The sequence below is a fragment of the Rhopalosiphum padi genome, chromosome 2 (genome assembly GCF_020882245.1).
Source record: "Rhopalosiphum padi isolate XX-2018 chromosome 2, ASM2088224v1, whole genome shotgun sequence".
NCBI classification, from domain to species: Eukaryota; Metazoa; Arthropoda; class Insecta; order Hemiptera; family Aphididae; genus Rhopalosiphum; species Rhopalosiphum padi.
In genome coordinates, this window is record NC_083598.1 from 70845686 (window position 1) to 70871754 (window position 26069).

At 31.1% G+C, this 26069-nt stretch overlaps 1 protein-coding gene and 1 long non-coding RNA gene across 3 annotated transcripts; one reads left to right on the forward strand and one right to left on the reverse strand.

Moving 5' to 3' along the window:
- The first annotated feature begins 177 nt into the window (after positions 1 to 177).
- On the forward strand, positions 178 to 25728 carry LOC132922284 (uncharacterized). Of its 2 annotated transcripts, none has more exons than XR_009660999.1 (3): positions 178 to 907; positions 14725 to 14898; positions 24788 to 25728. It is a non-coding gene; the product is annotated as an uncharacterized LOC132922284 (long non-coding RNA). The 2 variants fall into 2 exon arrangements; XR_009661000.1 differs by lacking the exon at positions 178 to 907 and adding an exon at positions 5830 to 6365.
- LOC132922281 (la-related protein 6) lies at positions 2370 to 5805 on the reverse strand. Its single transcript, XM_060985715.1, has one exon. It carries the CDS (start codon positions 5172 to 5174, stop codon positions 3273 to 3275), a length of 1902 nt encoding a protein of 633 aa, XP_060841698.1. The 5' UTR covers positions 5175 to 5805; the 3' UTR covers positions 2370 to 3272.
- Positions 25729 to 26069: the final 341 nt, after the last annotated feature.

Below are 26069 nucleotides of genomic sequence, written 5' to 3' on the forward strand. Positions count from 1 at the left end.
TATTTATTATATTTTCAAACATTATTTGATTTTTCTGTTTAATGATAAAAATAAAGCAAAATTGAAATACCAATGACATAATTGATCATGGATACAAGAACTAGTTGAATTATAGAAATTTACTATTTAATAAAAAAAAACAACAACACAATTTTTCGGAAAATATTAACTATTGTTCATAAAGTTCATACTTTGAAGGTGAAAAAAATAGGTAATAAATAATAAAAATGAAATTTTCATTAGAATGATATAATTATGTCAAAGCAGCTATGACATTGACATACCTGTTCATGACGAGGTATACTTGACTTCTTTTATAAAAAAAATAACGGTTCCTATCCCTTTTTTTCTAAATTGTATTAACTCTTGTATAGTCTTATAGATGTTTAAGTTAAATATTGGAAAGTCACAAAAATGATGTTTTTTTTGTATGTCTGGTTGACTGGGAGTAAGTTTATTCAGTATTCTGTCCCAGACTCTCAGTTTTTAGGGGTATTATTTATTTTTCTACCTTATCAAAAGGGATTAAGATCTATTTCTTTAGCCCTCGTGGTAACATTACGTACCTATTTACCGCCTTACTAATACACTCTTTCACTGACTCAGTCACTTAAGAATGATGTTAGGAACGGTTCACGAATCCACGAATTCAACACTTTTAGTCTAATTATTAGTCTATTACTACTGTCTACTATTTTTTTTTTTATTTAAAAACAAATATACAGTTTTACATCAATTATCAATCTTCTGTAACTATACATTAATAACTCATGCTGCAAACATTAAATCAATAATTATTATTAATAACTTTAAAACTAAAGTGTACGACTGGCAACCACGATCATCGTCCACCGACCATTGTTTTTAGAAAATAGAACACCAACTTACTGTAAAAGTACTAATTAAAGTAAGCATATTTCGTACGTTATCAAGTAAAAAAATATTGATCAAATGTACCTATGTTATCCCATAATAGTAGGGTAGGTATATGTCGAAGTATTTTTTTGATTTTCAACAAGGTTCATGGATTAAAGACTCGATCTTCATTTGTGTAATTGAAAATATAAACAATTTTAGAATAATTTTTGTATGTATTAATCTATATGATGTATGAATTCTTAAATCCCTTCTGTAGCTAAATGGGGGGAAAAAATCAGACTAGAAACTGTGAAGCAGTTAGAAAAGGTAAAATGGAGTGCATCTTCTATTATTTTGATAATTCTATGACAAATTCTAGAATGTAAACATTGTAAACTATAACCGTCAGTCAGATGATCATAATAATTATTAATGACTACATGCCTAGTATACCATCTGATTTCTAAAATTATATTATTTGTAAAATAAATAATTAGTGTATACTTTTCGGACGTTAGGAGTTCTTACTCGTATCATAGGCGTATTATTGAATCATATTGTATTTAAATTAGTTTGCGCTTTTAAGTGTTTATACAAAAGTTGGATTGGCTTTTGTGATTCTCGGTCAATTAAAACATCACGTGGTTACCGTATTGCCTATTGACATGCATCAACTATAGTCTATAAGTCTATAAAGTACGCACTTTCAGACATCACCTGGCACTTAGTCGAACTTCGTAACGGAAATGGAGTCGTTTTCGTTATGGTGCACTGACTACAGTATAGTGGAAGCCGGCGGTAGAAAGTGAACGCCATACCCCCATGTGTTGTCTCCGTCTTACACACGTACTACATGGAAAAAACGCGTTTACGCAGTCTGAGTAGAACTCGCTCAATTTTGGTTCTAGAGTAAATATACCTATAAAATTAAAAGATGACAATATTTTGGAAGACAAGACGCTGAGTTTTTAAAAAAAATTTAAATGTTGAAAAGTTAAAGGTTATTTATAATTAAAATATATTATAATTAATATTAAAATCTTTGCTAATTTTAAACGATTATAATGAACGTTATATTGGGAATAATGGAAAAAACAGCGTTTTGCTCTCTGAAATATTGTCGTCTTTTAATTTTATAATAGGTATATTTACTCTAAAACCAAAATTGAGCAAGTTCTACTCAAACTGCATAAACGCGTTTTATGTATGTCGTATACTTGTGTAAGACGGAGACAACAAATGCGAGTATGACGTCCTCTTAACCCTTCCACTAAGTTTTCATAATTTAAACAATCACGTGCCGGACGTAAAATGATACGATGATAATACATTTTTTACACTATACCTATAGTTGTAAGTACATCGTTCAACGAGCGACTGCAGAGTAATGAATAGCGCGGATGAGCCGAGTACAATCTGAAAAACCGAATTGTTATTATATTTTGATCCGTAGTCAAAATTTAAGAAAATATATTATTAATAACATTTTGTGATTAAAAAATGAATATCTATTATATGTGAGTATATAAATATATTACGTTTATTTGTATAATAAATATGAATAAATAAACCAAACGTCATTACTCTAATACGATATGGTCTTACAAATATACCGGTAACATGTATTATACATCGATAAAATAATAACTTAATAAATTAAATGCCTACATCGACAATATAATAATAATGATATCATATAAATAGATTTATATTATTTTAATTTCAAGCGAATAATATTAATAAATAATAAATACAAATATAATAATTAATATTTATAAATATATATGTAATATAAATAATCATATAAATTAATGGTATTGGTTGCCAACATAATAAATATTAAATAAATTAACGCGGGATCGAAGCTCTTGAAAGTCATCGAGGCAGGTATAATATAACGTTATAACTTATACCCAAACCTCAACTGGCTCGACTTTTACAAAGTATAAAATAAGAAAATACTCGCACGCAAATAATACGATGCTGAATTCAACAAATAAAATCGTACAGCCGATAAAATTGGTCGATTCACATACATACATATTACCTATGGAATGTTTATGACATAAAAATAAATTATATATTATATGGATCCTACTGCCGATAAAACGAGGCAGGGAAGTCGCCCTTATTCCTTAAATTCATTTTTATCTTACAAGTACCTAAATATCCAAACCGCTTAAATTAAAAACTAATCATATTTATATACCTATATCAGATATGAAAAGTACCTATTATATTATATTATTAATTATTATATAGATCGATATATTTTTTTTCCTTGCTTCGGGTCTCTAAAATCCACGTCGTTGCTGCATTATACGTTAATAATAATAATAAATAATAATTATAATCTTAACGATAATATTAAAATATTATTCTTAATCATTATCGTGTCGTCGTCGTTCAGCTGTTCATTCGTAAAGAGTGGAATCCAACATCGGTTCTCGTTGGAAACCGCGGCTGCCACAACCGTCCGGGCCCTTGGGCATCCTCACCACGTTGTCTGGCGTCACGAGGCCCAAACTGGGCCTGCGTCCCCTGCCGCCCGACGAATCGGAGTCGACGGACAGGCGACGACCCATGCCACCTTCGCCCATCGAAGACGAGCTGCTCTTACGCGACCAGTTGTGGAATCCGTCCCGGGGTTGGCTGCCGCAACAGAACTCCGACGTCGAGTCCTTGCGCATCATCATCTCGCCGCCGCTGTTGCTGCTGCTGCTGCTGCACCGCCTCATGTCGTAGTGATGGCCGTTGTCCTGTGTCGAGTGTCTGCGCATGGCCATAGGCTGTTGCTGCTGCTGTTGCGGTGGCGGCTGATTATGGCCACAACAACAGCACGGTTGCTGTTGTTGTTGTTCCGGGCCACGGTTGTTGGCCAAAGAGAAGCGGCGCATTCCGAATGTTTCCGGTATGGACACGCCGCTGCTGGAACGCGAACGGCCCGAGTAATAGCTCTCCGAACTCGAGTCCCAGCCAGACGACATACGCCTGTTGTGGCCGTAATCGCCGGTCTGTTGCATGTGGTGCTGCGGCGGCAATACGTACGAATCACGTCGCGAGTATCCGGACGCGGAGCTGTCGGTGCCCGAGTCCCTGGACCATCTGCGCTGGTTCCACGACGAGTCGGACCGCATGAGCGTGTTGGCCGACACCTTGCGCTGCATGCGCATCTTTTGCCTGTCCTCCGCCTCGGAACCGCTCTGGCACGACGACGAGTACTCCGAGTCGAACAGCCGGTTCATCGGCGACTTCTTGGCGGCCGCTGTGGCCTTTTTCTTGGACGCGGGAGCGTTGAGCTCGAGCACGCACATGGACTGTCCGTCCTTGGCCTTTTCCGAGGACCAGTCTTTGCTCATCGCGTTGTGCGCCGACTCGGTGCGCACGAACTCGATCAACGCGCTTACGTTGCTGCCCATCTCCGGATGCTTGTTGACGAAATGACGGACGTCCGACGGTATGGGGTTGCCCGGACGGAGCACGCGGATCAACGCGATCTCACCGCAGCCGCGGAACAGCTCGGCCACCGACTCAATGGTCACCGGCTTCTCTTCGGCCAGGTTGATGGCCACCACGGTCCGGGACGGCGTCGTCTGGTCGTACGCGGGCAGAGCCTCCTTACGCCTCAGCTTCGTTCCGGATTCGTTCACCTCCAGTTTCTCAGACCTGGTTATGGCGTATGCGACGGCCCGCCAGTCCTTGGCCAGGTGTTTCACCCGCTTGAACGACGAAATAAGCTTCAGCGACACGTATCCTTCCTTGTTGCGGCGGACGTGCTTCAGCAGGAACGCGTCCTTGACGATGTTCGCGTCCGAAAAGTAAAATTCCACCTGGTCGAGTATGCGCTTGGTGGTCTCTTCGTCGGGCGCCACGAACGGCGTGGACTCGTCGCCGGACTTGAGCTGACCGCCCTCGTACGCCGAATCGGACGAATCCGTGTTGTTAATTCCGGCGGCGGCGGACGCGGCCGAGTGGTGCCGGCCACCGTCGTCGGTGCCCGATCCGCTCGAGTTGTTGGCGGACGACATGCCGGTTTGACTCAACGAACGCGGATAAAACGGCGCCGCGTCGTACGATAGCGATATGTCACTGTCCACGGACGACACGCTGGCGCGCTTCAGATCGAACGCCTTGCCGACGATCGGCAACGGGGCGGTTGTCTTGGTAGCGGGCAGTGGCGCTACGACCTCTTCGGTGAAGTCTCGGTCTCCGGTGGTCTCCGGTGTGGTCTCTACTGGACTCTGTTTTTCTTCGACGACGGACGCGATCTCCTGCTTGATCTGTTCCGTTTCGACTGTTGCGATCGTTGCTGCCATCGTTTGCGCGCGAACACTCACCACATCACACGAAACCCGCAACGGCGTCGGTCAAAACGCGAATAATCTATATATCAGGTATGTGCTTATGTTTCGAATTGCACTATGCGCACAGACACACGCGCACACACACTCGTTGTTGGCACACTAACACACACACACACACACACACGTACGCGAAACGGGTTTTCCGAAACGCACGCGTCTTATGTCTCGTCGTCGTCGACGCGCGTTGTAGAAATCGAAAGTAACACACACGAGCTCACACGCGCGCGCGGCAACCCCCCCGAACACTATATAATGTTATGGTAATAATAATAATAATAATAATTGTGCACACACGGTTTCGTGTATTATTATTATTATTATTAATATTATTATCGGGTTATTCTGTTGCGGCGGCGGTCACAAACGCGCACTCGCTCTCGTTATTATGTGTACGACGGCGTATTCGACGATATTCGAACGAAACGCACCCCCTGGCTGCAGGTGGCGGCTGTCAGGTAAATATGTCGTCGGCGTCGACGGTCCGCGGTCGTCTGTGCGGCAGCGCGGGATTTATGGTGTCGGTGGCGACGGGTCGCGTATTTAATCTACGGCTGTACGTATTAAAAAATCAACTAAAACGCTGCCGCGGCGTTCACCTGCTTATATAACATGTGCGCCGATCCGTCCAGGGTTATTGGACCGCCGGCGGTTCAATGTCGCCGGGCCCCCACCGCGGCCGCCGGCGGAACGCCGCGCGACGGCCCGTCCGCCGACGTGTCGTGTTGTCCCGTGCGCGCGCGACGAGCGAGAGAGCGAGAGCGAGCCGTTTTTATCCCGCACACCGAACACGTATATGGATAACATTATATGTGGGGTGTGTGAGTGCGCGCGCGGTATTATTGAGTACACCGATTTACGCCTTTTACTCTCGACGACGGCGGCGGCGGCGGCGGTGGCGGTTATTACGCGTTGTTGTTTACTTCACTTCCGATTCGCACTGTCCCGCACACTCGTCGTTATAATATGCGCGCGCGTTCTCTTCCTTGTTCCGGACACCGCGGCATTGAGACTTTAATGTACATGTAATGTCGAAGTGTTCGCGAGCGTGTGTGTGAGTGTGTGCGCGCGCCCAGGACCTTGGGCGTGAAGGTGGCCGCCTGGATCGAGTCTGTATATTATCTCCTTTATTATACATAATAAAAGGTATATAATATATTATTATTATTATTCGAACAAACGTCGTGGTCGCCACAAACCATATTATGAATATATTATACCTATGTACTTACATACATATATATAAGTATATAATACATAATACGCGAAGAAACGCTTGCGCTCAATATTAATAGAAGAGAAAAAATTTTTAGCCATATACAGGGTGATATTCATCGAGCAAATATGATTTTCTGATATTTTAAAAACCATATTTTTAAATTCTTGAGATTTGTTTAGACTTCTGAAACAACATAATATGCTGCAGACGCCGCAGTAGAGGTACAAACTTTTGTTTTTCAAATGAGAGCCCCCCTAAAAGGGGAGGCCTTTTCTATTGTAAATTATTTATTAGTGGATAATTTTTCTGAAAATATCGTATCGAGATGTAACTGAGTCAAAATTCCAAATGGTAGTTTTAAGTTAATTTTCAAAAAAAATTATTTTACATTTATTTGAAAAATAGAAATTTGTATTAACACAAGATATTTTTTAAATAATAAAAAAAATTCAAGAATTTAAAATTTAGTCTAAATATATTTAAAATGTCCAAGACTCAAAAGGGTTATAGCGTGCCTATTGAATCACTGTGTATAAAAGGTTATTTCACCTGGTTATTATTGATTCTATATTTTTATATAGTTTTATATTATACAATTCGTATAGGTTTATTGTAAGTGGTGTGTGTATTATAAGGTCCTTCAGACGAATTTGGTAAATTTTTACGCTTATCTCCCCCCCACACCCACACATCGATATTGGGCAGGTATATTGCAATGTATATAATATATTAATATCCGTTTGTATTCGGCGCGGAAACGCGAAACAATAGAAATTATCATCTTGTAACGTATTGTAATGTACAGTCGAGTATATATCCTAATGTTCTACATATATACTCCGAATTTGTCCTTGATTGTTATATTTTTTTTCAAATCCTTTTTCGGCGATAACGTCTATACGATGAAACGTTTTCGGGGACTGTCCGAGACGACTAGACATAATGCATGTCGTGCATCAGCTGCGTATAACTGTCTGAATGTCAGACAATGACATTTTATGATCGGACCCTAGCTGGAACGGTTTTCTTTAAATGGTTCAAATGGTTCAATATATCTCATACATTATTAGTATTTCCTAATTTCCTATGAATGTTGTAAAATAAACCATATATTGTATAAGGGCGACTTCCGTTTAATAGAAATAATACCGTAATATTATAATGATATAACCTTTTTCGTTCGCTATTCGATTCTTAACGGTGCGATGAATGTATTTATTCTTTTTGACTAGTCTATATATTTTTACATGATTATTAGTTATTGATTAGAGTTTAACTCACGTGTACTTAATTGCAATTAGTTAGGTAGTAAATAGGCACCTACGTTTGACATTACATCACACACACTTTGCCACTTTGGAAATAATACCGTTGTTTTTAGAATATATATTAGGTATATAGGAATACCAAATACACGGTGATAAACTAATAAATTCAATTACTCATACCTTAACCGGCTTAATCAAATAAATTTCAGATCTAATGTTTGCGGTTATAATATTATATAATTATGATTAATAAGTAATCATAATCAACCAGTTTCTTAAAATTTACTTAACATTTTACAATATCGAAAGTATTTTAGCATTCTGATTTAATCCTCCACAATAGCTCATTTACATATTATACATATTTAATTTTTTCAGACGGCTTAACTACTACCTTGAAGACCCAATCAAATCAACTTTTTTCTTAAAATTATATAATTGAAATATAAAATAATTTTTAATTTACTGTTTTTAATACTTATTCGGTATTCCAACACACAAAGTAAATAATAGAATTGTGATGAATACTTTATTTAACTATAACAATTTTTTAATTTATTGCTTGTCCAAAAATCTGTTAGAAATTTGCTAATAATTTAATTATAAAATAATTTGACAATTAATGTCCATTAATATTTTATTTCTATATTAATAATCATGCCATATTAACTTAATTATAGTAAGTAAGTAATAAACAAATTAGATCCAAATGTTATGCGTAACACGTTTGATGTTTATGGTTAGTCAATTATCCTTGAACGTATGTATTTAAAATTTATCAAAATGATTAGGGTAAGCGCTAATACATTTTACACGTATACACCTATGTGAGTTAATAATATGTATATCATCTATAGAAGGCAATAATAAGAAAATAAATCTTTAAGAGTTTGTGTGTGTGTATTCTTATATTTTTCAACTCTTTCGAAATAAATATTTATTTTCTGATACTATGCCCTTTAAATTTAAAACCTTGACTTTTAAGGTTTTTCATGTAATATGTTATCACTGAGAAGAGTTTAATTTGTTTTTGTTCAACTGTTCTACATTTATCACCATATTCGTAGGCCATTTTGCATTGAACCAACGCACCAACCCGCATAACGGTCATAATAAAAGCATAAAAAGCAAGTTTCGATAACGTGTGAAAATTTCCCTTGAAAATAATTTTGTATACTGTTAAACACGTCATTCGTAAATATCTAGGTATTACAATTCCATATATAATGTTATTTTATAACATTTAAATGGGTTATATAGATTATAGAATATGTCTAGGTCATATTTATAAATTCAAGAAAATCCTTTTCGTAAATCAATTTTTCAGTGTTATTTGTATTACGCTGATAGACTATTCTCTCGACCTTTGCGAACACAACAAAACGTGTTCAGCAATTAGTGTTTTATAACAGATACGCGATATCGCGCAATCAAAAATATATTTACATCGAACAAGACCAAAGGCTACCGGGTCATTGCCATGTATTCCGAACACGTTAATTAAACGATATGAGATGATCTAATCCGATATTGTTGATTTACACAAAAAATAAAAATTTTACCTAAACCGGTACGTTGGGTACCTATATAATATACATATTGTGATGATATAATAATTGATAAATATGCTCGCCATCCTCACGAAGATCCATTCTTATATAGGTATTCCGTTTGTTTTGATAACACTATAATACCTATAATATACCACATGGATTTATGGACAGCTCTAAACGTATCGTGCTCAAATCTGAAATACAAAAAACTGAAACACTTTAAAATATTCACTGCATAATACGAAATACGCCGGTGACAAAGACACAGCATGCGCGTGGCGTTTAAATGCTGTAGGTAAATACGTAGGTAGACGTACCGCACAAGTCTTCCTTCATTCGTGCGTTAAACCGTTCAAGGCAAACGCTAACCGAGAACGCATTGTCAGAATAACGATTCAGAATAAAGCATTAAACGCGGGATATGATATTTCAGACTAAATATTTTATTTTTTCAGTCAAATATCTTGTCGACGTCGCTTTCGATTTGGTCAGTTTGTTTGCGTGTGTATATAAAATTATAATATATTGTGTGGCATTATGCTTGCTATATGCTATACGCGAGTAAAGTTGCGCCGTCAATTTTGACATTCTGACTGTTGGTATAATTAATATAATATATTACATATATATATATATATATATATGTGTAATATAATACAGTAGATACGTATAACTGTTCTGATTATTGTCGTTCAATATAAGTATTACCTACATTATTATACCGTTTTAAAAATATCGGTCACGTTTACTGCAATAAATCAATAGTATGAATAATACAATATTAATTTAATTTTAATATTTAATTATTTTTGTTGATTTCTTAACTTCTAAATTTAAAACAATGATAGCGCTGTTACCTACTATAATATTTAATAGTTAATAAACTATTATAATAACAATCATTTTTTAATGTTATAAAAATATTTGAATTGAGAAAACATCTATACAAAGTAAAGTACCTACATGTTACATGTATATTATTATATTTTTTATCATAAAAAACAATATATTATTAAATCCAGGAAGCAAACTTCACATCGGTTGTTGCCAACGAGATTTGGGCGATAGTGCGTGATCTAGGAGAATTCAGGGTCATCGAGTTTGAAAACGATTTGTATGACCAACGATAATCATTATTTAAATTCCCATAGCGACCTACAATTTCTTTGCATATTAAGTCGAAACAGTAAAAAAAAGTGCAGCATTTCAACAAACCAAACTCAATGTAAATTAATTATTATTCATTACAAAATACTTACTGCTACAGTTACAAAATTTAAAATTACTTGGATTTTAATATATCGTATGAGTACTATACTTTTATTGCCTGAAATAAAATTGATACGTTGTACAATGTATATGAAATAGATATTTGTCAGCTTTTTTTTTTAACGTAATCAAAACCTAAAGCAAAATTTAATTTTTGGCACAGATTACACCAGAATCTATTCCACCAATTATTTAGTTTATATGTAGTTTACACAGGTTCTGTATAGTCTATAATATGATGAAATTGTATTTTATTAATAAGGCTATAGCTAGTGGTTAGAAAATTATATCGGCATATCGTAACGCTCATAATTGGTTTAAGACAAGACAAGTTAGAAACAGCTTGAAATCGTTGTAACGATTAAACAATATTATTGTATAATATTTGGACGTTTCAAAATATATAATTTGAGTAATTTGACAATATTGAATATAGTGTTATATATTTATATGCTTAATAACGTGATTATAATATTGATTAGACAATATACGGTGTATACCTAACCTGACAATGGCCTACTCAGTTTTTTCGAAATAAGAGGGACAATATGAATTTTTTATTATTCTCAAATAAGCTTACAACCAAAACATGTATATTATTAATTTTATCTGCAGATTCTAAATATTTACAATAATGTATATCATTAATATGTAATTGTGTGTATGAGGAATTAATATAGTATATAGATGTACCTATGTTATTACTTATTAGTTATTATACTTATTAGTAACATCTTGGCGTAGTTCAATTTCCAACGATGGCGGTAAATGTGCTTTTACTTTATCATAGTATATTATATTTTTATCAGTCTACTTAGCTTATATGAAAAATGAAAAATCCATTAGAAAAAATATTGAAATTATGAATTTTTATTTTAATAATAAATTGTGAGAAATCAATAAACAAAAAAATCCAAAGTGAAGGTTTTGCACCCTCATCCCCTCTTCGACCTTACCCAATAGTTAACACGCAACTGTAATCTGCAGTAATTCGTATAGGTAACATAATTAAAGGTACGACAATTAATATATGTACGAGAGATACTATGATTATATCCGGTGTGAAGGTTTCTAACATATAATACGTTAGAATATTAGGAAAAAAATCAGCCTATTCCATATTTTTGCGAAACGAATTTAACCCTGGCAAATTATTTTTTTATATATATTTAATATTTATACATATATGTATATATATAATACCTGAGGACTGAATAATAATGTAGTCAAAAAACACAATTTTGCTATGATGTTATGCCAATTTCAACAATATAATGTAATACACAAAATATACCGGAGTCAGTTTTTATTTTCGTTTCATTAACCGACCTCGTACAAGGAAAGGTACTTACAACGCCAACACGACGGCTTGAACAGAAACACACGAAGTATTATCTACTATACTTGCTCGTTAACTCAGTAATATATTATACCCCTGTTCGAGTGACGAGTATAGAATGAAAATACAATTTTTCAATACCATTGGTCAAGGCAATTGAAATACCAGCTGACAATGAAATCCGAATAGATTATTCCGTGCAGCGATGTTCGTCCTACTCTGAGCGATAAATGGCCGTAGCTGATGGTAATATTAAAAACATTATAATTTTTGAAATAAATAATAACACACTAATAATTAATATCGCGTTTCGTCGACCAATTATATAATAAATTTATAGGTATATATATTATACCTATATGTATGAAAAAAATAATACAAAATTCGTTCGTTTAAAGTTTAAACCATATCAAAAAATTGTATTACCCACATTATATTTTATTTCACGGAAAACGAAAAATCGCTGTAATATAAGCATATTATAACTTTGTTAATTAGCGCTGTTCAAATATCCACAATTCGCTCTCGATCACTATCTCTATATTATAATAGTTGCAGTTAGCTAGATGTATGGGCATCAGGAAATTAGGTTCCAGTTAAGTGGAATATCCATATAGATGCCGGTTCGATAGCGCCGACAGACTTATGGATTTCACGGTTTTTTTGATAAAGAACTGTTTATTAATGGTAATTTTTGTTCTGTATAATTCATATTATAATTGTATGTAATTCAAAAACAATGTTCAATAATTATTCGTAAGGAAATAATTATTTCTATAGTTATGCTATGATAATATATAATAAATATTATTTTTTGAATTTTAATTAAATAACACACATATAATTTAATGTGTAATATAAAAAGTATCTACTCTTCCAGTAAGATTGTATAAAACATAGTCAAATTATCAATACTAAATTAATTATAAATAATAAAAGAAAACTAAATATACATTAGTAAAATGATACAAAAAATATAACAAATCAGATTTATCAGATTTTTATAATATAAAATATTAACGATGGACTATATTGTCTATCTATACTTTATTAAGTAATTAAGTATATAAATCTATGTTTATACATAATATACATATGGTTTTATTTAGTTAGTTGACCATTCTGTAAAGTAGACTTAGTGGACTCTTTGTTTATGGATCCTTTTTCTATAGTTTAATATACACATTTAGACCTTAAATCATAATATATTATTATATGTATAAACATATTACAATGATTTATATTTTTTTCGGCATAACAATGCAGTTGTGCTTTAACTTTTAAGGAACCAACAGCCTTAGTTTAAATTATTCTAAGGTACTAATAAATCGACGTATAATTTGTAGGTTTGTATATAATTTGGACCATTACCGGAAATGCGTTTGGAAGATAAAAAACATAACAAACTTGTGTTAAAATTGTTAAATTATAACGAAGACGTATACTTAACACGCATCATTTTATTGTTATATGGTATTCACTATGCATTATAGTTTACGGTATATTTAAACTATCATTAAACATTTAATAAAATTTACTGTTTAACACTTCTAAAGAGAAGTTTGTTCAGTGCATTAGTAACGTTGTGTAATCATGCAATAAAAATGGCGCTACAAAAATAATATATTGCCACAATAATGTTAATATAATATACTGATGCACTAACGCATTACATGGGATATTTTTGACAAGGGGACTTTTGTATACAGATACAGTAGATACGTATAGGTACTAATTGTACAATGTGGTAAAAATAATGTTAATGAATGAAAGAACTTTTAAGAAGAGGAGGACTATGATTACTGGTATCGGTGTACACTAGTGGTATCTACAACTAGCCTTAACATTTTTAGGAAACGATGACCTCTCCATAATTTTTCCAAAAATGTATCCATGGACGTCCACTCCCATACCACTAAATCTTTCCTATTAGCTATTTTCATTATACAAATAATAATTTGCGAATCAATTACATTCAGTCTACGTAGTTTAATTTTTCTTTTATTATTTTTTTAATGAGTGATGACATATTTTGTTATTCTCTGACATAGTGACATCTGTTATACTTACTATGGACTTGTAACTGCTATCAGTTAATATTTATAGTACCCCCACTAATGGTAAAAACACTAGGGACATGGAGATAGTATGATATTTTTATTGTAAAACTGGAAGAGTACTTAATTATTATGCTATATAATAATCACATAGTAATTTGTGAGTATATAATAATACATCGATTAGATTCTGTACCAATTTTGCAACTTATGACTGATGAAAAAAAATATACAAGTGAATTAAAAATGTCATTTCAGATAGTGATATACAAATTCAAAGAATATCTTTTGTGGAGGAGAGCTTCATCCCCTCCTTGGTAGTTGGTGTTGTTATGTGATATGTATACCTTCAGGAACAACTTTTCACATGAATGCATTGCATTACGATTACAGTTATATTTATTAATATATAACAATGTATGTGCGAGTGGTGGATCCATGAGAATGGCTTTAGGGGTTGAGTTCCTTTAAAACCCCTTCATTTTTTTTAAAGTATACTAGGAATAGTATAAGTACTTTTGTGCAGAATATTTAATTTAACGTTTAATTCGTATAATACAAAATGCGTGCTCATATAGTGATGGGGTGATTTATTTGAACCCCTAAAATGTCCACTGTGGATGATACCCCATTGTCGTGTGAACAAAATGTATTTACTGCTTAAGCAATATGCATTATGTTACAATAAATGTACTATTCTTTGCGCATTTAAAAAACCAGACCCCTAGATTTGTGTATATGATTATAAACTGCAGCAGATATTTATAAATATATGTTTTAATTATGAGCTTAAAAATTAGATTTCAGGTTGTTCTCAGTTACACGAAATGAGTGACTGTAAAAGTCATGCTATAATACTGCAACTTATAGTACTTAAAAAATTAAGCAAAGAACACTCCCCGAGTCTTGGAGATTGTGTGCAAAATTTGATATTAATTATTCATTGTCTCCAAATCTATAAATCTCATACAAACGTAAGTACATTCATTTTTATATTATAATTATTATTATATACTGATAGATAGATAGATAATAGATGAACTATACGTATATTATTGTAACCACTCTAGTTTCTGCGTGGGACGTACGCGTATATACTTGTAGATACCGCGTAGAATAAACTGTAAATTTGTTTAGCTTGAGTATACTTTTTATATTATTCTTTATTTTATGTTCCCGAGGCGATGTTACGAAAATAGTAATAATAATCAAAATGATAATTTGAATTTGACCTACAAGCAGCCATTATATTAAATTTATATACGACAATAAAATATAATATATATTCATAATTTTTAAACAATAATAACGAGCAATGTCAAACGAAGGTATCGCAGAATAATTAAGTACATACCTATTGCAATATACATAGACAAAAGATACGCGGGCTTATACAGAATGTTATGAAGTGCGGGTACGTGTAAAGTATTTTGAATAATATATTATTGTATTCCAATACTATAATATAATAGAAAATACATAATTTTGCGTGATGAAATCATAGAGAATTATAATATCAAATTCAAAATCTAAAATACTCTAATATTTCTTCATATCTGTGAATCATATTTGGTATTCGTCCTACAATACGTATAGGTACAATATTTTATAAAATATACTATATAGACTGGATTCTATATTGTACGATTTGTACGAAGAATTAAAAGTCAGTACGTGGTCGGTGTTTGTGGTGTATCACAGCAATTATTATTTTGTATTCGAGTTAGATGCTTGGCATCGTGTTCCTACATTAGAAACAACAAACTAAAATACTTATATACATTTATTTATTTATTTATTTTGTGTGAATTTCGAATAATAGTCGTATTATATTTGAGTTAGGGGTTATGTTGACAAATTAATAATTCACGAATTATCAATTATTATTCATTTAAAATTATTTTTGACGTTTTAACATTTGCATTTATGTTTTTCTAAAAAAAAATTTAATTACTTACATATTTTGGTGATGTTGAAAGCATATTTTAAAGATTTTAATTTTAATAAGTCTTGAACTCTTTATTAATGATGTGATGTGAGTATTCAAATATGTTGTGGACAATTACGGTGAATGTATTATTTTAAGGGTAAGTTTTTGAATATTAGCATAAACATTTTATTATAATTTATAATAATATGCTTAATGATAATTTATAATATTAAAACTTTAGATTAGAAAACGATTCGAGCTATGACTAATAATCATAATATGAGTAAAATCCCACATGAAATAATAAATATTTCTAACAAATAAATACATGGTTTTATTAACAAAGTGGTTAATGATTCTCAATTATTCAATGAGAATAAACTAACTAATATAACTATACTAATGAACATTGAACTCTGATTCTAAAATTCATATGTGAACAGAAATGCAATTTAAAAAAAATGCTGACATGAGTGTCAGCTAACATAGTGTAGGTCGCCTAAACTATATTAAATAGATTGAATCATATAAAATACTCGTTCACACAAAAGATATATCATTCAGGTCATTACTCTAAAGCATGATTGTTTGTTAAAAATTAAAATAATATACATTTTATAATAAAAAATATTTCTTAATAGTTAATAGTTATGGACATGGTTTTAAAACACTTACCTTAACTTTTGATTATATTTTTTTTACTTTTATTATTATTATTAAGAGGGGTAATTGCGGGCAAGGTTACAAGTTCACGGTTGTCGAGAATTTATTGAAAACAAATTGTTTAACTGAAAACTGCATGATCGGGAAGGTTGGGTTACTACCTACTTTAGTACCACTAGGCCCCAAATTGAGGGTCTGCGGTTTATAAGGATATGCAGACTATAGGGTGTTCGATGCGTGTAGTCATCGGGAACCACCAACAGATGAACATACTCACATTATGATAATAATACAACAACAATAATATTATTAAAATCATCGTAGAAATATGTTTTTATTATCATTTCACCATGGATTCGCTTTTACCCAAGTAAAACACAATACCCTACGTATACCCGGAAACGCAGAAAAATAATTCTCACGGTGTGTGTGTGTGTGTGTGTGTGTGTATGTACATTAAATATTATTAGCGATAGCGAATTAATATACACTGCACTAGTCTATCTACAGCTGTCCGTGTGGATTTCCTTGGGCCGATGTCATATATATATATACAATAAACATAATATAGTGTACATTATGCACACGGGGAAATGCAGGCAAACAAGTACATACACGCCTAAAATGATATTATTATTATTGTATGGTATATAGATATTATTTATTATATTACCTATGTGCACTTTAACGCACGCGCGAACTGATATTAAATGCGAAGGCAACGGCGTCGGCGGGGAAGGAAACGCGCAGAGAATGTGCGACATTGGGACGGAACGATATTATATATTATTTATTATACTGTGCGGTTTGAGTCGGTTTTTTAATTATATCTTTGGTCGTGATCGTCATTATTGTCGTTACGTCAAACGGTAAGACAAAATAATTCGTTTTAATGTATTTTGTTTTTTTTTGTTCAGAATTGTTTATGGTTTGTTACAATATATGTCGTCAATTGGGATTTATACAATATCATATAAATAGATATTGTGTATACATACATTGTTATATGTCAATATAATATTTGATTCGAAATTTATATATAACAGGGGGCGTCGATCACCGAGATTCGGCCATCGGACGTCTCACGCCTGCCGTGTTTGTCAGACATTTTTATGTTACTGTTATTTTTTTATATTTATTCAAGACATAATAGTATACCTTACTAATACAATTTGCGTAGGTACATAATATATACCTATGTACAAGAGTACACGGTGGTCAGAGGTCTTGTGACCGTCGACAGTGGATTTATTATGATTTCACACCACGGCTGCACGTGTACAACAAACACGAAAACAACCCGACTACAACTTAGTATAATATACGCGATGCACATCTCGAATTCCATAAGCAGCTAGCGATAAGACCGCAGCGACCTCGAAGCCGAATAGGGAAAAAGACAGATATACAATACGCTTAATACATATAATTACGCATATACATGTGCGAAACGCGTACGTAGCCTATGATTCTCTTCTTTTTACATATATAATATATATAACAAAATATTTATTATATATCGGTCCAATTATGGTAAAAACTACTATAATATTATATATATATATATATATACCTACGTTTAGTGTCTGTGCCGTCTGTTACCCGGTGCACTTGACCCAGTTTCAAAGTACCAGCCGCCGCGCGCATGAATACCTACACCAATATATAATATATAATATATATTATGTACCAGCTACAGTTTGGTCTATCTATATATATCCAATAGATATATATATAACAACATTATGCTTCGGTACATATATTATTATATAATAATAATAATAATAATATATCATACAACATTTTTTATATTTTATTTGTATATATACATCATACATGTACGGTTTATCTATATACCTAATATGCGGATATTGGAGGATATGGAACTCGAAGGAGGTAAAGCTCTCCTTAAGGATGGTATCGAGCTCTCTAAAGGTTTAGTCCGTTATCTACAGCACTTATAATACTTATAGATATATAATATTAAAATAAAATATTTTTAGTAGATACATATTATCATCGCTTATTTTTATTCTTTGTTTCCATTTATATACGTAAATACACTATACCTATAATGGTTCGGGAGCAAAATAATTTAGTTAGTGGATTGAAGGTTGAAGCCTGGTTTGTTTTGATGATAAGCATAAATTTCAGCTTACCACACAATTGACCAAATAAGAGTTTTGGTACCTATATATAGTTTCTAAGTATAAGTAATCAGTATGTTATCATATAGGTTTGACGTACATTAGATCATATACAACTAGAGTGCCACATATGATTTATACATTAAAATACGGTACTCTTATTCGTTTTAGACTCTTGCATAATAGTACAAGTTTTTAGACTATCTGCTGATTCCTGTCGAGATAAAACCCGATCTGCATACTGCGCTGAATGATAAACCGAAAAGTAAAAACGAAACGGTTTCAAAATTTCAGACCTTATCGTAATGAGTCGTTGCCTGATGATTGGGCATGATTTTCTCTCGTGATTCCTTGAACTTTGGGCTCGGTGTCATCGCATCGCTACTATATTTGTATCAGCGTTCCTTATTACGTCACTGTCGCCGTTCATTAATTATAAACTTATATTGTAAACTTCAGTACTTCACACGGATACTATAACTCGCGCACAAGACACAACATTGATTGTTGCAAGAGTACTATGTCGCCTTACTTAATTAATAGAAACAATAAGAAATATCAGTCTTAATAATATATTTGATAATAATGATAACTGATAATTAATAATGTACCATAATTCCATAACGATAATGAATCCAGAATGATATAATATCATATTATCATTGTATACGAAAAACGATTCTGAGCAGAGACGATCTAATCGATCTATCATTATTTGATTTACTATTAAGTAAAGTTAAAAGTTATTTATATTATAAGTAGTATTACAGTAAGTTGAATTAATTTTTGCCGAAAATATATGTGCGTGACGTGTGTATATAAAATATAATAATATACATAAAAGTTCTAGGCGTGTCCCACGAATAATGTTTTTGAATTTTAACAATATAATGAACATAGTTATACAGAGTATAAATATGCAGTTTCATCCAAATTAATTTGAATTGTATAGGTTTATAAAAAAAAATTATACTTATATATTTATTAGATTTTTTAGTTCCACTATCAACTAATTTGAAGTACTATTTAAAAGTAATTGAAGGAACTCTAAATTAAATTTTCGAGCCTTAACTATAAATATTGTACATTATATAAATTTTCAACTGCCAAAAAACTATCAAATTTTCGTGATTTTCAAAATTTAAACAATAATTACTTATTTATAAAAATAAATCGTGCTTATTTATTTTAAATATTTACATATCTATAAAAAAAAATCTGACGGATCTTGTATTAAATTTTCTTAACTTTTTAACCGAGCAAAAATTAATTTATCATCAATTATAGAAATAAAAACTAAAATAATTAAACATGTTTACAAATAATACAAAAAGAATCGAAATATTTTGAAAATTGTATTATGTATAGAAACTGATCATATACATAATTTGGTAACAATTTTAAGTATCTAAGGTTATTTGTTTTTTAAATACTAAAAAATATCAAAAATCGTTTGAAGAGAAATAGTTATTTTACGGTTAATATGAAACGTCATAAAAATATGAACTTGAAACGCTCATAAAAAAACTAATTTCACTTTCCAGTAGAAATGTTTTTATTTGTTGTTGAAAAACTTATTAAAATCTTTGCATAAAATGTTTAAATCTTAAATATAAAAAGAAAGATTAAAAAAAAACTATAAAATAGTTTAAAAAGTTTCAAGATTTCTAAATTTTAAGTTTAAATGCTTATAAAAAGATATTGTGAGTACAAATTAATATGCGTATATAACATAGCGTAAATAAGAAATGCTCATAACTCACTTAAAAACTGAATAATCGTAAAAAAATCATCGTACAATTACAGATAGTGTTCTTACCATAAAGTTTCATAATAGGTCGATTCACTCTAATTTTTAAAATAACGGAACTAAACGTTATCTGCTGAGCGTAAATTTGCTATGTTGCGCACTTGTAAGACGAAGACAATATATATGAAGGTCTGACGCCCACTTAAATAGGTAAATGAACAATTCACGAGGATGGCTTATTACTTTGTGTTAAATTTTCAAACATTTTTATCTAGTGAATTATTTTATATCAACATTTATAAAAATAATGGAAAATTCAAAATTTCTATAAATAACACAAAAAGTATCAAAATATTTTAAAAATTGTCGCAACATCTATAAAAAATAATCTTTTATATTTGGTAAACATTTTACGTATCTACGGTTGTTAATAAGTAATAATAAATGGTTATTCGTTTTAGAGTTACACAATAAAATACAATTTTCTGAAAAATGAATTCACGTAAAAATGTTCGTTTTTTACTTGATTATTTTTTAGTTTTCCCGGTTAATTATTTTGAAAAATATTGGAAATTTTCAATTTTGATCTTTTCAAATTATTAATAAAATCCAATTTTTTATCCAAAACCACTGTCGAATTTGAAAATCGAAGCATTATTTTCAACTATTTATTGTGTAGGAAAACAACAAAAAAACATCATTTTAAAATTAATACATTCATCGCACCAACCAAAATCTAAAATGATGATGTAATAATAAGTAGGTATGATTATTTAGTGGAAAAAATGGTAATATTGACAAATTTCAAATTATAATCAGAATAATATATTTAAATTGAAGTGTTGTAGTTCAATATATTCAAGGATTAATTGTTAAGGTCTTTCGCTACACATTAATGAATAATCCAGAAACCGAATAATTTTAGTGAATTTAATCAATATTATATATTTATGATATATAGTTTAAACGATCTGTGTATTTTTTTTATATAGCTACTAGCTATTAGGTAGATACTTACAAATTACCTACGAGCTACGAATATATACTCGTATATATAATATATATATACTATTTTGAATTATAATATATAATATAAATACCTACACATTATTTTTGTAAGCAACAGACTATTATTTTTGATAACTGTTACGCTTACAAGCCAACACTTCTGCCGCTTTTCTTTTTAAGCAATCGTTGTCAATTTTAATCTCGCGTTTCTCATCTCCAGAACGACTTTACGCAATGGCGCAATAGTATCAGCTATAGTAACCATTATAGATTAATAGATAACTTATGTCTGTTAATGAAAGTGGCAGACATTATAAAGGTTACCCACACAGCTCATTGGATAGCGTATAAACCTACATCATAATTATTGTCATTGCATTTATTGTTACAGACTTATTGTAGATAACAGTAGTCACGTAATTCATTAAAAACAATCCAAATAATTTATGAAATGTAAATATTATTTAGATAATTTAAATTGTATCGTGTAAATTCACTTTTTGAAAAATTAACTTATGGGATCTATATTATATAATATATGACATAGATATAGGTAAATATATGTGCCATAGATCGTATATATTTGCATATATATACCTAAATATAATATGTTAAGCAGCAAATACAATTCAAATTTTTTTTTATTAAATACATATTTACTCATCTAATTTCTATGCATTTTATAATGTCAATCTTACTGTTTTTTTTATTATCTGCTTACTATATAGTTTACTACAGAAGTATTCGCTCGAATAAATTTGTAAATTGATATATAAAAAAAGTGTGGTATATATAATATATATATCATACTATTATTCTAAACTGAATGGGTGACTACCGACTAGATATAGTAAGTTGTACAATTTAAAAGCAATGATGATAAATTACAATATTAATTTATATACATTTACTCATTCGTACATTCGCACACATTATACATAAGTATTTACAACTATCTGTTAGACGAGGAAGTATAAAATATTCTATTTAAAATTGATCTGACTAAACAATATACTTTTTTTAAATATTGCTGTTGTAAAAACATACGATATAAACACAAAATTTAGTTTATGTTTCTACTATCTGACTTTTTTTTTTTACAAAAGGAAAATAATCGTTTTAAGAAAGTAATGAAACACATATGCGGCCGGTGCGGGTTAAACAAAAGTTTTAAATCCAACTGTGTTGCATGACAAAACTCATTTTTAGCAACATGACAAGTTAAACAATATATTATAGTAGCTAGGTACCTACCGGATCTATACCATTGTTAAGGTTAAGGTCGATAATTAGTTGAAGAACCTTTAGTAAATAAATAAAATGGAGACAAAGGAATAAGGAAGAGAAAGAATTCAATAAAAAAATTGTATTTTTACGCTACAGAAAAACTATTAACATAGGTAATTCTATATATTATTATCCAATTTATTAAAACGCTGCTAAATTTTATCATCAAGACTCTGATACATAAATTTTGTAGTAATTGTAATATCGATGGTACAATATGAAATTAAAATAATAATGTTTAAAACAAATAAATAAAAATACATTTTACTTAGAAAACATATGAAAATAATTGAATATATAAATTAACATATTAAGTAATATATAAAATACAAATATTAATGTAGACTTAATGGTAATACACCATAAACGTAGATACGTTTGAATATAAATCTGGAACAATAACCCATGTATAAGTATAATTTATACCTATTTAATGGTGATTACGAGAAATATCAAATTTGTTCACATAATAATATATTCACGATAAAAAAAATTTAAATGTAGGTTGTGGTTACTGGTTCGTAATACCTATACTTAAGTAAAAATTTGACAATCGTACATAGATGACAGAATGGAATTAAATAATATTTATAAAGAATAAAGATCTCTTAGTAAAAAAAACTACGAATAAATTCATAATTTAAATAATGATAACAAAATTAAAAATTATTTCGATTAAATGACAAAATTAAAATTCACGTCTCAAAACCCATAGGAAGTGAATCAAGGAAATAAATTAACAAAATAACAAACATATTATCTGCTTAAATAACACAAAAGTGAAGATAGCCATTCACAGTCTATAAAACGGTACCTAGATGAAAATTAATAAATATAATTTTTATATTTTATATTCATATAGTATACAATACTCGTGCATACACAGCTGATGATTTTAAAATTGTGGTATTTTCAAGGTTACTCATTTAAAATGCTCGTTTACCTTTTACATTTAAATATATTAATATTCAAATTGTACTTCATATAAATATTATGTCAGCAGTATAATATAATATGTATATTATAATTAATAATTATTATACATATTGTTATAATATAGTATTAATATTTCGTATTACACCTTAACTTGGATGTTCATAATTTTTATAGTATTATTGTTCTATAAAATTTAAATTAAAAAAAAAATCAGAATTGATGCAGAAATCGGATATCGGACACTTACTTATTTAATTGCATTTAACTCGGCAAAGGCAGTAATATATATTGTAGTAATATGAAATTCATGCATTTAGAAGACAATTCTGAGCGGAATTCAAAGCCGCACTTGATGATACAGCTTTGTATTCAACGGTTGTTGGTTATCTTTTTTTTACTTAGACAACTAGAAAATGTTACTCTAAGGAGTCTAAGATCAATATACCATCATAACCATCAGGTATAAATGTCCTACTAGAAACTTTAAGAGCACCATAGACTTACAAAAATGTTCATAGAGTATAGATAAAATATGATTTTTATGACTAGCTGTTGTAAGACTATTAATTAATAATTATTACATATCTTACCTCACTCAAAATGTTAAATAGTATGAAAACCTCATCTATAGAAGTGGTATAGTAATTAGTTATGATTTATATATTTTGTATTTATAAAGTAAATGAAACAAGAACTTTAGTTGAAGGTATTATAGATTATAGAACATACTATTTATTTTATACTTATTTTTTGACGTATATGAATAATAACTATACAGAAACTTGTTTATTATTACTGTACTTAATTATTATTTTATAGATTTTTCTCTTGAATACATTAAAATAGATTTAAGTCCAACTAATTGTAATAACTAACTGTAATTGGGTTCATCTCGTTTAAATAAATAAATAAAAACTAGTTGAGGATAACATACTTATTTCATAAAATTATGTAGCTACAATATTATTACTGGTAATATCTGAGAAACGACGTAGTAAAAAAGTAAACTTTTCTGTCCATTTAAAGAAGCGTAATAATATAATAATAGGTACCAACGTCAATACAACACCGATTTATGTATTGATGTCACGGATGAGTATCAGCATTCATTAATCACTAATCAGTATATTATATCATTATAGGTATTGCTCATGGCCTGCAGAAGCCGAGTTTAAGAAATTACATCAACATCATCAATACGCATTCAACAGTAAACAACCACTACAACCAAACCAAAAGTTTCTGTGTAAAATATAATCAAATGTCACACGATAATATATATGTCGGCCCTCAAGTTTTTTAAACAAACACTCGTCAGTCGTCAGCTCAACAATCGTACGCTGGTTTAGTTTTAAATTCAATTTAGACGAAACGTATATGGTTTAGAGCTAAGTGATTTTAAGATTTAACATAATAAAAACTTGGCCAACGAGTTCCGCCAAGGTTCTCACGTCTTATTCGAGTACCTCTATACCTAACGCAATTATTCCCCATAACGAGAATGACATTTTATTTTTGCCATCATTATGATCATATACTATATTATATACTATATTTTACTCGATTGTAATTATGACATTCTGCAGCATTCAATTGTTTTCCGAAATTTTAATAATTATTAAATTATGCATACGTACGGGAATACCCATTCCGCCCGCGCAGTTTAAATACTTTGTATATAAATGTTATCCATTACGAGTGTAACTAAATTATCAAAATCTGCAAACATTAATTATTATTCACTATAGAATTTCGCGTTTTTAATGTAATATCAAACGCAAAAATCATTGTAACCCCGACTACGGCACTAACTCTACACAAGTTGCCTAATGTGATTCTAGCATTTTCTAAAAATATAATATTTAAAATACCTAATAAATGGTTTTGATTATCATCGTGGGATTATATAACATTATAATACGCATTTACTAGTTTACTATTGAACCTACCCTAACCTAACATAGGTGCTCAAAATACGTCTAATTTGTTATAATTATTGGCAATTTAATTATATATTTCGTATGTACTTATATAGTTTAAACATATACCTGTATCTATAATAATATATTAATATGTACGTATACATGGCGTCTCATCGATAGTGTGACCTTTTCGATCGAAAACGATTCTAGGCAATCTGGTTTCCATATAAATTACGTATGTGCGCATACACACGATAAACATAAACTTGTGCACAACTTTGATATACGTACCTTGATACTCATGATAAAATGTAATTTTTAATTTTTATACTCTTAGGAAACCATGAAATTTGCAATCGTTTGGTTGTCTCTGTTTATTTTTGTTTAGACGTCTCTTTCAATAACCTATAGAGTTGCATGTATACAGTACAGTACACACAATATGATGTGTACTACTTGCGAACGGCGGATAGAAGGCAAACTGTTGTAAGCGACACTTTTT